This window comes from Nannospalax galili, unplaced genomic scaffold (genome assembly GCF_000622305.1).
Source record: "Nannospalax galili isolate Female #2095 unplaced genomic scaffold, S.galili_v1.0 scaffold796, whole genome shotgun sequence".
NCBI lineage: Eukaryota > Metazoa > Chordata > Mammalia > Rodentia > Spalacidae > Nannospalax > Nannospalax galili.
In genome coordinates, this window is record NW_008337084.1 from 1,056,530 (window position 1) to 1,069,459 (window position 12,930).

At 39.7% G+C, this 12,930-nt stretch overlaps 1 protein-coding gene across 1 annotated transcript in view; it reads left to right on the forward strand.

The window, feature by feature from the left end:
* Nsmaf (neutral sphingomyelinase activation associated factor) overlaps positions 1-12,930 on the forward strand; it is a 63,185-nt gene that overhangs the window by 12,796 nt on the left and 37,459 nt on the right. The window contains exons 2-9 of the mRNA XM_008832095.2: positions 1,641-1,730; positions 5,779-5,857; positions 5,966-6,033; positions 6,113-6,149; positions 10,304-10,354; positions 11,677-11,748; positions 12,172-12,219; positions 12,326-12,378. Coding sequence (XP_008830317.1) covers positions 1,641-1,730; positions 5,779-5,857; positions 5,966-6,033; positions 6,113-6,149; positions 10,304-10,354; positions 11,677-11,748; positions 12,172-12,219; positions 12,326-12,378 — 498 coding nt within the window. The remainder of the gene's footprint in view (positions 1-1,640; positions 1,731-5,778; positions 5,858-5,965; positions 6,034-6,112; positions 6,150-10,303; positions 10,355-11,676; positions 11,749-12,171; positions 12,220-12,325; positions 12,379-12,930) is intronic.

The following is a 12,930-nucleotide window of genomic DNA, read 5'->3' on the forward strand; positions in this document are numbered from 1 at the left end:
TGCTAAGATCCTCACTTTTACCTCAGACCTACCTGAGACTCCATTGGAGAGCAGAGGAGAAAGAAAGAACTGCACAGCTGCAGCCTTCACTAGGGTTTCTAGGCCTTGAGATAGATACAAGGTAAAAGTCAGGGGGATGACTTGTGAGTAATTCCCCAATTAATACCTTCCTGTAAGTTACCCAACACATCAAAGGAATGTCCACCTCCTAAATCTTGTGATTATACTGAAATTCAGATGAACTCTTGAGCAGTTCATGTTGTGCTCTGGCAAGTGTAGCTTATGACTAATTTTTTTTTTTTTTTGGTCTTTTTGAGACAGGGTCTCCCTGTAGCCCCAGCTGTACTGAAACTCACTATGTAGACCAGGCTGGCCTCGAACTCACAGAGATCCGCCTGCCTCTGCCTCCCAAGTGCTGGGATTAAAGGCGTGCACCACCACACCCGGCTATGACTAATTTTTTTAATATACTGGAGATTAAACTCAATTTATGACTAATTCTTGTTCACAGATATTAAAATGGAGGACAAGTCAATAATAGATGGTAAAGCTGGTTCCTTATAATTATTAATTTTATGAGTCAGACATTCTTCTTTGTTTTGACCTTTTTTTCTGTTTCCTGCATGGTCTCTAGTCTTTGGCATGTATTCTTATGCCTGTTTTGATGTTGTTCTTTCTTGTTAGAAGCTGTTGATCATGGACTGCCCATTCTATTTAAGTGTCTTCTTGATAGCTGATATGGGCATTTCTGGATTTGGGAAGTCCTGTGACTTGCACTGATTTTCTCCTGTGTGGCGTCATCTCTAGAAACATCTGAATTCTTGTTTCTGACTGCTGCTAATTCTCCTGTCTGCTTTCTGTCTCTCATGGATATTGGTTCACATCTCTTCCTTGCTTTGAATCTCTCCAGTTTGCTGTAGTCTTCTGGTTTTACCATTTAAAAAAATACTTTTTACTTCTTAGTGTTTTTCCAGAAGGAAGCCAAATAAGCAATATTATGTGTGATCCTCCCTATTTAATCCTCAGCACAACAGCTTCAAGATCCGTCTCAGGTGTGACACTTTCTCCGAAGGCTTTTCCTCATGATTTTGGATGTTGTCATTATTCCTTGACCCTTGCTCTAAAGCAAACAATATGCTTATTTTTACTTCTTTGCCATATATTTATTTCTGTGGCAATACAACTGAATTGTTATTTTTTATTTTTTTATTGAATTTTTGTGATTTTCATATAATTTGTTGGTATTTAGGTTCCTTCCCTCCCACCCTTCCTCTTACTGCCCCCCATCCAATTTAATGTTCTCTATTACATATGTAATACGGCCTGTAGAGTCTGATTTGTGTCCCCTAAATTATTTTATTTATTTATTTATTTATTTATTTATTTATTTACTTATTTATCTTTGTGGGGGGGGTGCATGTGTGCCATGGTACATGTGTGGAAGTCTGAGGACACCTCTCAGGAATCAGTTCTCTCCTTCCACCATGGGTTCCAGGGATCAAACCCAGGTCATCAGCATGTGCTTCTCAAGTGCTTCTTAGATTCCTGATTGGGTGTATGGGATCAGACTTTCAAGAGACAATGCTTCCTTGTGCTTCCTGAAAGTAAAAGAATGTTGTCCTCCCCTCTTCCATGTCTAGGTTCTCCTTGCTGCTGCTTAACCTGGAGGAGTACTACTTTGAGCAGCACACAGCTTATCATGTTCAGCACAGGGGCAGCCACGAGGAAAGGTAAGCCCTGGAGGTCTATGTACTGACAGACCTCTGTGACGTCTGATGTGTTTAAAATAATTGCAGGGTCACATAGAGTTTTCTCTCTTCTTTCTTTTTAGGTAACTGACAAGATGAGGGCCATAACGTCAATGTTTTTTCCATAAGTGAAGGTTCTAGTTCCTCTGAGGTTGCTGAGCAGGACTCCCTGTCTCATCGTGTTGTCCTGGCATCCCTGTTGTCATTGCAGTGTATCTTGTTCTTTGTCACTGGGATGATGGCACAGTAGAGTAATGATTGTAAAGCACAGAGCAGTTAAAAAAAAGTCAGTATTTGCAAAATGAAGAATGCAATTTGAATAAATAAATAAATAAATAAATAATGCAATCTGAACCGGAAGCAAAATCTGATTTCTCCATAAGTACTAATTAATTGCTATAAAACCAAATTCTTTTCTTTGATTTGAATTTTTGAAAGCTATATATCAAAGCATACGATGAATTTTTTGTTTTCCTTGTACAAATTGTACTCCAGTGTCACAAAATTGCTGGTGAATATAAAGTGGACAAATTCTAGCTAATAACTACAGATAGAATGGTAAAATTTCAAACTCTAAAGAACTAATGCATCTATGCTAAGAGTCAACAAACTACAGCCCTTGGGCCAAATCTCAGTGATACTTGGTTTTATTTATATGCAACTTTTATACAATAGCCACAACCATCGGTTTATATGTGGGCAGTGTGTGATCTCCCCTGTAACAGTTGTGACAGAGACTGTATTATCTACAAAGATACCTCTGTCTGGCTCTTTGTAGAAACCATTTGTCATAATTACATATGGTATATCATAATTTCAATGGCAGCTAAAACCATTAGATAAGAAGCTGCTGAGAACTATACAGTGTATGTCAGGATTAATACCACCTTAAGCCCCAGATCTGCTGATGTGAAGGCATTATGTGTTTCCCTCTGAAGTGCTGATAGACGAGCTAACCAGAATCTGATCTTTCAATCTTATGGATAATTTAAAGGACGTACATGGGTAAGGGAATACCACCTAGATTCAATAAGCAAAATTGGTTTGGCTTGAATTCGTGATTCGTGGCTTCTATCCCAGTACTACAAAAGGCAACAGGCTGGGCCTGATGGGACCACACCCTTAACCTTAGCACTCTGGAAGCAAAGGCAGGCAGGCCTCTGTGAGTTTGAGGCCAACCTGGTCTACATAGTAAGTTCCAGGCCAGCCCAGCTACATAGTGAGATTCTGTCACCCCCCCAACCCCCCAAAAATGATGTAGGAAAATTATTTTAATTTAATAGGTGTGAGGAGTACAGCAGTCAAATGTGATGGTAGACTGGATTTTGATTTGAACAAACACTATGAAAATACATTTATGAAATGGAAATTTTTGAACATTATATAGTTGATGATATTAAGGAATTATTCATTTTTAGTTGTGATAGTATTAGATCCTTTATTAAGGGAATGCTTCTTTAGAGATTGATACTACAGTATTCATGGGAAAAGTGTCTGAGCTAAGAATTCTATGTATAGACCAGCAAGGCTCTGAGGGGCTTACACAAGAAACAAGAATGAACACATAAAAATTACTAAAGCTAGGTGATTGGTATGTGGGCATTTTCTATTCTACATCTTTGTGTTTATAAAAATCATGTGTTTTGAAACTTAAGTGATAGGTAAGCTCTGGCATTGCATGACACAGGTGCACTTACCTACATGTAGGCAATACATACATATACATAAAATAAAAAATAATAAAAATATTTAAAAAATAAATGCACACATGGTGCTGGAGAGATGGCTCAGCAGTTAAGAACATTGGCCCTTCTTGCAAAGGACCTGGGTTTGGTTCCACACCCACATGGTGACTAACTCCAGCGCCCTCTTCTGACCTCTGTGGACACTGCACACCGGCACATTTACATACATGTAGGCAATACATGGTGGCTAGCATCTGTCCAGAACTCCAGTTCCAGGAGATCCAAAGCTCTCTTCTGACCTTGGTAGGCATTATATGATGCAGGTGCATTTATATATAGGCAGGCATGACATTCAAACACATAACATAAAATTTAAAAAATTTAATATAGTATTTGCATATAACTATCACACATCATCTTTTTACTTTAAATCATCTGTAATTAGACACAGTGACTACACATCATTTCATTTCCATATACTCAGCATAGTGTTTGGTATGCAGCAAATTCAATTTTTGCCTTTGGAACTTTCTAGAATTAATTTTTTAAAAATCTGAGTTGACTGAATTTAGGGAAACAGAACCTTGGATATGCAGATCCAGCTGCAATTGCCTCATTTAAAGCAAGACAACCAGGGAACCTTGGGATGGACAAAGAGAGAGCATTCACCAGGACACCAGCCAAGAGCTGGAGAAATACCCACATGGCATGAAAGTGTTTGTAAAGAATATGAGGGCTCAGTGGTTAACGTGCTTGCCATTCAAGTATGGGGCTTAGAGCTAGAACCCATGTGAAATTCTGGATGGGGTGGTGCTTCCTGCAGGTCTGTCCTCTGGATGGGGTGGTGCTACCTGCAGTTCTGTCCTCTGGATGGGGTGGTGCTGCCTGCAGGTCTGTCCTCTGGATAGGGTGGTACTGCCTGCAGCCGTAGTCCTGGAAGCCGGAGAGAAGGGATCCCCAGAGGAAGCTGGCTAGTGAAACTGGTTTTGTTGAGAGACCCTGACTCAGTGAACAAGGTGGAAGAGCAATGGAGGGTGATTCCTGACATCAGCCTTAGACCTGCGCATGCACATGCACAGTCATGACGCACTCCTCCTCACACAGCTCTGTCCACACATGCAAACATACACACAAGCATACGTATAACACATACACATGAAAAATGAGAAAAAAGAATGTGAGATCTTTAAATCTCTACTTTTATATAAAATGCACTTTTGGCAACTGATCTTTTTTTGTTGTTGTTGTTTTTGAGACAGGGTCTCCCTGTAGCCCCAGCTGGCCCAGAACTCACTATGTAGACCAGGCTGGCCTTGAACTCACAGAGATCTGCCTGCCTTTGCCTCCTGAGTGCTGGGATTAAAGGCGTGCTGATTTTTAATGGTAATTTTTCATAGTTAGGTCCAGTATTCCCTAACCTATGTTTGACTTCATAATAAGCTATTGTCTTGATTTAATCACTAATAAAAATCAATTTGATAAGAGAAAATAGAGGTGATGGATACTGGCCAAAATTAACAATAGCCTCGAAGACATTCAAGCATGTTCCTTCCAAAATTTATTAAAGTCATATAGATATCCTGAGAAATGAAGAAAGTAATAAAGTCCACATCTGATTTATTTCATCCTGTAGTAATAGTCACAGTCTTTAAAATTGCTAATTAGCATGAAATAGATACCCCAAAATCTTTGGTAAAAGCATTTTATGTGCAAAATTCAACCTTAATTTTTCTATGATTTTAAAAAAGAAAAAAATTCTTTTGGTTAACTAATTTTAGCTGCCTAATGTTGTCTTTTCCAAATTCAGAGAATTAAACCCCAACAGAATTGACTGGAGATATAGATTCAGCATGCATCAGTGTTTCTGGTTCTTCATTTCTCTGGAGGGTCATTTTGAAGACCAAAAAGAGTAGCAACAGATGGACTTATGGGGCAGTCCTCAACTAAACCAATTTCAATATGTGCAGGTTTCTCTAATCTCTGAGAGTGGAGATAAGAAAAGATTGCTTGGGGTTGACTGTTCTTGCAGAAGACCTGGGTTCAAATCCCAGCACCCACGTGGCAGCTAACAACTATCTGTAACTCCAGTTCCAGGGGATCAGACAGCCTCTTCTGTCCTCCGCAGGCATTGCACAACATGGGTGCACTTACATGCAGGCAATACACACATACACATAAAATAAATTAAATATTTTTTTTTAAAGATTGCAGTGTTTTCTCCTGTTGTACCCTTTTTTCTGTGTTGCTAAACTTTTATTAGCTGATACCTTAGTAACCTACTTTCTAACTAATTCTTTGTGATTGTCACTATGCTCCTCAAATAATCTCTTCTGTTGTGGTTCCAGGAAAATCAGAGGCTCCTTAAAAATATGTTCAAAATCAGTGATTTTTGAACCAGAAGCAGTATCTCAACCCATCCTTAAGGTAAACACATTTTATACATGAACAGAAATATCGTGTGTGTGTGTGTGTGCATGTGTGTGTGTACTTTATCTTTGCTTATTTTTAAAATGTTTTCTCAATTTTATCCAGATTCCTTTGAGAGACTGTATAAAAATAGGAAAACATGGAGAAAATGGAGCCGGTAGACACTTGGCAAAGTATGTCATTTTCACTAACTGCTTAATTTTACTTCAACCTAAAGTTTTATTTATCTGATGACTTTTATCTGCATTTTAGGGCAAAATCTTGGGGCATTTCACTCATTTTTAGTCAGGTAAGAAGACCCAATAAAAATCCCTATTAAAAATGTTTAGTATATATTTTCCAAACTTGTATGAACATTTCTATGCATGATATATGTAAATTTTTTTTTTTTTTTGCACAAAGAACTTATTTACTTATAGAAAACTCAACTAAAGACCCTTGGAGTAAATAGTAAATGCTTTTCAAATGTAGTCATTGCAAAATGAACTTTTTAAAAGACGTGATTCTCCAATGGGACCCTTCATGTTTACTAAGTATACATCTTATGTGACTGTGCCTTTGTCTCAGGAGCTCAGTATGGGAAAGTTGGAATGAAGGTGTCGAACTTATTTACTTATAGAAAACTCAACTAAAGACCCTTGGAGTAAATAGTAAATGCTTTTCAAATGTAGTCATTGCAAAATGAACTTTTTAAAAGACGTGATTCTCCAATGGGACCCTTCATGTTTACTAAGTATACATCTTATGTGACTGTGCCTTTGTCTCAGGAGCTCAGTATGGGAAAGTTGGAATGAAGGTGTCTCAGGTCCTCCTGTGGCCTCCTGCTGTTCCAAGCTGGGAGGCCAGTGCAAGGCCTGAGATGTGATCTCAAGCTTATTGGAGACAGACCAGCACTGACTCAGGGTGGATGGTAGCTTCTTCTATCAGTGTGACCCTGAGCCATTGTGTTTTGTTCATTCAAATATATGCTATATTCATTTATGTACCTACTGTTGTGCTCAATATAGTACAGCTACCACAATACTAATTAAAACATAGTTTTCCTGCTATTGTATAATTAATTTATAGACTTAAAATTTATTTTATGTAAAAACAGATAGCAGTCTTCTATTCTCTTTTGACTATGGTTTTCACCTTCTTTATCTGTAAAAAGATGTGTTAGCTGTGTTGCCTTGAGTCTCTTTCGAGTTCTAGTTCTGTACTTTGTTGAAGCGTTCAGAGAAACATCATTGTGTGATCAAATGAGTGTAGGAAAAGCTGTGGGAAACAAAGATACCCAGATGACTGCACTTCAGAACTTGACCTAAAGCTTTACCAGTGACAGTATGGAGCATCACAAGGTGGCAAATGGGGATGAGGCAAGGGTGGCCCTCACTGTCTTATTTTATGAAATCTAAGAGATTTGAGATTAAGTAATTTTCTGAAACTGTCTCTTATGGTTCCATTAGTTTTAGATTATTTTTTAAATTTTTATTTATTTTTATTTTATGTGTATGTTTTGTCTGTGTGCATATAAGTGCATCCATGCATACAATGCCTGTTCAAGTCAGAAGAGGGCATCAGATCCCCTGTAACTGAGGGTTAGCTACATGGGTGCTAGGAACTGAACCTGGGTTCTCTACAAGAGCAGCCAGTACTCTTAACTGCTGAGCTATCTCTTCAGCCCCTTAGATTATAATTTTTTTAATTGTGTAGGGTATATGTGTGTATCTATGTGTGGGTTTGTGTATGTGAGTAGTGCTCACAGAGGCCAGAAGAGGACATTGGATCCCCTAGAACTGGAGTTACAGGCTGTTGTAAGTCACCTGACATGGGTGCTAGAACCTGAACTTGGGTTCTCTGCAAGAACAATGCAGCTCCTAACTGCTGAACAATCTCTCTAGCCACGATTCCTTTAATTTTAAAGAAGAAAAGATTTTATGAGCTGGCTTCAGCTTTATTTGTTTAATGATGTAAGTGGAAATAGGTACAGTCATCTAGTGCTTTGTGGAATGAGCACCATTAATAAAAATTTTGGTCCTGTGTTCCTATGTCCATATTTCTTACCACTTCATGACCTTAGGCTGGGGCATCCTTATCTTGGAAGGAAAAAGATACCTTTTCACTTAAAAGTAGCTGTTCTTTTGTAAAAGTACCCATTTAAGCCAAGTTTTGGCTTCATTTTGGTCTTAGAAATAAAACTCCAAAGTCCTCCCAATTGCTTTTAATAGTTTGTAGCAGAGATCTCAAACCAACTCCAAATCCAGGAGTGTCTGGACACAAGCTACTCTTGCAAAGTATTTTTTAATATTATTTATTATTTTTATTTTATCTGTATGAGTGTATTGCCTGCATGTATGTGAGTGCACCTGTGTCATGCAGTGCCGTGGAGGTCAGAAGAGGGCTTTGGATTCCCTTGGAACTGGAGTTAATGATGGTTCATAGCTGCCATATGGGTTCTGGGAGTCGAATCTAGGTCCTCTGCAAGAGCAGTCAGTGCTCTTAACAGCTGAGCCATCTCTCCAACCCTTCAAAGTATTATTTTAAGCTCTTCATATAAAGGACTTGGATAGGCAGTGTTTTTGGTTTTTGTTTGTTCGTTTGAGTGCTCACTACTCGCCAGATCTTAGAAGCAGGATTTAGTACTCAGACTTAAAGAGTTTTTATTTTTGACTTTTGTTATTGTGGTTATTGCTGCTATTCCAAAAATGTGCTTATGTGTACATATGTGTAAAGAATAGTTTTAATTCACATGTTCAATAAATATTGCATGCATGGCCCCAGAAATGTCAGGATAACCAAAGCCTTTCCATGAATTTTGCTTTGTAATGGTAAAAATAAATAAATAAATAAATAAATAAATAAATAAATAAATAAATCTCAGTGGTAAATGTTATGAAGACATGAAAGCAGGACAACAGGGGGCATTATAAAGAATAATACTGTATTACTGTCTGCTTTAGACAGACTGGTCAGGAAACACTCACTGAGGAGCCACATGACCAGTGCCACAAGTGAGAAAGGCAATGATTAGGAATGGTAGCATATGGGAATTCTGTAAAGTCAGGAGAAAAGGTTCAGAGACTGCCAGGGATAAGCCCTGAGGTGGGTGAGGCACTGAAGGATGGCCCACCTTGAATGTGGGAGTCGGGGAGAGAGCAAATTCTCACAAGGAGGCTGTATCAGGGGCAGGAACATTGTTATGGGTGGCCTCTGGGCCATAGTAAGATTTTAGAGTAAAGGGTAAAAAAGAAAAACCACATCATACTTGGAAGCAGACCTGATTCCTATGCTTGAAATCCTGGCATCTCAGTGGACAGCGAGCTGTATAGGGCAAGAATGGAGCCAGGGACACTTGAGATGTTCAGAAGTGGTGACAGCTAGTCATTTTCTGGATATGCTCTGAAGAATAGCCTGGTAGATGGCCTAATGATTTAGCTGCAATGCATAAATAACAATCTAGAGAGACTTTCAACTAAGATAGTGATGACATTTATTGAAATGAAAAGGTGGGGGCAAGCACGCTTGATGAGAATGAAAGTATGAGCTGTCTTTTGACCTCCCGAGATGCAGAGCAGATGCTGAGATGCACTTGTCTGGGTTTCAGAGAGGAGGCTGAAGCTAGACAGGTAAATGGGAGAGTTGGAGTTTCTGGCGAGTTTTTTAGCTCTGGGGCTGGACAAGATTTGCTAGGGATTAAGTAGTATGGACAGAGAATCTGAAGACCAAGACCCTGTAGTCCTTTAACATGAAGAAGAAGGAGCAGGAGTGCCGTGGAGCCATGTGGACAGTACTTCTGCCCCACCGTCTGCTCTGCCACAGATTCTGAGAAAGGCAGCTGAGGAAGGCTTGAGAACTGACCATCGGATTAGTGACTTGCGGGTTCTGGACACCTTATGTGACCATCAGAGGAGAGGGTTCAATAGTTTAGTCTGCTGAAAACCTGTTACGGGTCCTAAAGAAGTCACAAAAGAGTTTTGCCACAGAGAACAGAATTGGCTAAAGGAGGGTGCTGCTGCCTGTAGTGTCTGTGAACCGGCAGAGGGTGCAGAGTAACATCCTGGGGCACCTGTAGTGGATACTCAACGGACACATTCCTTAATATTACTGAATGTATCTCATACCCCCATGCCTTTGCTTTACCCACTTCTTAGGAAATTGGCCCTTAGATGTGCTTCCTTCCCTGGTGCAATTGGTTACTTGACACAAATGATAACAGTCACAAAACAGCCTAGTGTTTACTTATCCAGTAATTGTTGCCACCTGGTCCCTTGAGGATTTGCTTTTTAATATAATATTTGTTATTCAAATACTAGCACTTTAAATACTATTATAAATACAAGAAATTTTGCAAATACAGATTATGTAACAATGATTTAAACCATTGAACTCATAATATTTTATAGTTACTCTTTACAGTGATAAATTCTGGTTGTTACTTCAGTATTGACTTGTCTTTCCCAGGTATATTTTATTAAAGAACACAATATCGTTGCACCATATAAGATAGAAAGGGTAAGTAAAATTTTTATATGTATCCCTAGAAATTTATACAGTGATTTGGAACAATAAGATTTTTCTGATTCTGTTAAAATCTTTAATCAAATGTGGTAATATTGAACTTACCAATTATAACAGAATTACCCAAGGGAGCCACAGACTTTAGCCCAAATGAATTGAATTAGCTTTTTAACTTAAAAAACAAAAATTACCTAATAGGAACAGCTTAAATGATCTAGGTGTAAGGGGGCAGAGACTGAGATTAGAGAGATTATTATAAGGAATTTATTATAAAGACTCATGAGATTCTAGAGACTGATTAGCCCCTGAAGAGCCAAAAGTGTAAGCTGAGCATGAGTCTGAAGGCAGGATAAGGCCCATATCCCCGAAGGAAGACAGTCACAGAAGAGGGATTTCTTTTTTCTACCTACTCTTATTCTCTTTGGGCCTTGACATATTCTGTGAGACTCATTCCCACCAGGGAGGTCAGTCTGCTAGTGAAGTCTGAGTACAGTCTAGCTAACTCTAGTTAATTTCATTCAAATATAGCCTCATAGATGACCCAGAAACAAGATTTAATGAAATATTTTGACATCATGTAGCCCAATCAAGCTGCCATGTAAGATTACCATCACATAATATATGTACCCGTCCTCAGAGCACCAGAACATACGAAGCAAACATTGAGAGGACTGAGGGAGAGCTAGACACCAGCACAGTGGCAGTAGCAGACCCCAACAGTGAGTAAAATGTAGCCAGGAAGCACACTGTAGACCAAATGGACCTCATGGATACGGCCCAAAACTTCCCATCCACCAGCTGCAGAAGGCACACTGCCGAGCAGGTAGGGCCCCAAGCAAGCCTCAACAGAGCGAAGACTGAAGTCACTGACCACAGCAAAGTCAAAGTAGAACTGGAAGAGGCAGAGGTGGCAGCTGCATAGCATGTTCTCAGTCAATAGACCGAAGAAGAAGCCCAGAAGCCCAGAGAACACCGAAGGCAGTGTAAGACGAATGGAAGCAAGGACAGCGTGCCACAGCATTTGGGAGAAAATGCAGTACTGGGAGGATGTTTGTAAAGATCAGTGGACGCATTAAAAAAGGAAGAGAGACCTCAAAATAAAACTCCTAATTTGACCCCTCAAAGAACTAGAACAGAAAACATTGACTAAGCCCTAGTGAGTAGAATGCAGAGAGTGACAAAGACACTCAGGGACCCGCAGGTCACTCCCTGGAGCTGTCATTCTGGAGGACCCTAGGCAGAAACCCAGAAGTAGCAGGTGCTGTGCAGATGATCGTAAGGCAACAGGCTTGACAGGCTGCTGCTTCTCTCTGCAGGGCAAAATGGAATATGTCTTTGAACTGGATGTTTCAGGGAAGGTAGAGGATGTTGTGGAGACATTGCTGCAGGTAAGTCAGTGACTTCTGTGCCAGAAACCCTGGTATTAGTTTTTGTTTTGTTTTGTTTTGATAAAGGGGCTCACGTGTGTTAAGCTGGTCTCAAACTTTCTATGTAGCCAATGCTCATTTTGATTTGCTGTTCCTTCTGCCCTGCCCCACCCCATTATTACCCCAAGTGCTGGGACTACAAGTATACACCACTGCATCTTTAAGTCTTTATATTTCAAATTACTGAAGTTGTCACTTTTCTAAATATGTTGTAGATTTACTCAAATATATTGTATTTGAAAAGTATAGGAAAAGCCATAAGCGAATCAGACGTAATCTAGACTGTTACTAAGTAACAGAGTAATCAATATTTTTCCATTGCTTCTAAAGAAGTACTTGATATTATCTGCAAGGAAAACTAATTGTGTGTTTATGACATTGTAGCTGCACAGAGCATCCTGTCTTGACAAGCTAGGTGACCAAACCGCCATGGTGAGTGTTCCTAACAATTGCTGTCTTTGATTGTGAATTAACTTCTGTTGATATCTCACTTATAAATACCCACATCCACACTTTTTAAATGGTTCCCTTTCCATAGATAACAGCTATCCTGCAGTCACGTTTGGCTAGGACATCCTTTGACAAAAATAGGTAAGTTTTTCAAGATTTTGTTTTCTAATTAGAAGTACACTGGACAATTCCATTTGTAGGCCTCTTCCAGCATGCTCAAACCTGCTGTGGGGCTGGGATGGTTCAGTAAGACAGCACTTGCCTCGTATGTGTGAGATCTAAGGTTCTGTCCCCAGCACCATGCAGAGAAAACAGATGCAAAATTGCTATTGCCGTGTCATCCTACCCTAAGCCTGCTTGTCTTGGGGAATGATCCAGCCTGAGAATGAGAAGCCCTGGGGCTTCCTCCACTCTTCAGTCTGACTTCTGCCACTCAGAAAGCCTGTGCGTTGCTACTTCTACTCTCTCCAGCCTGCCCACTTGTCTTCCACGTTGTTATCCCACCAGTGCAGGCCACCATCGTGTCCCACCCAACGCTCTAGAGCAACCCTTACTCCATCTTCCCAATGCTTTGCTCTTCCATTCCTCCTCACCTCTGACCCTAATGTCCTGTAAATTATGCCCTTTCTGAAGAACATATTCAATCATTATCAGTTGGCTGCTGAATGTTACAATGTACAAGATGCCCTGCTG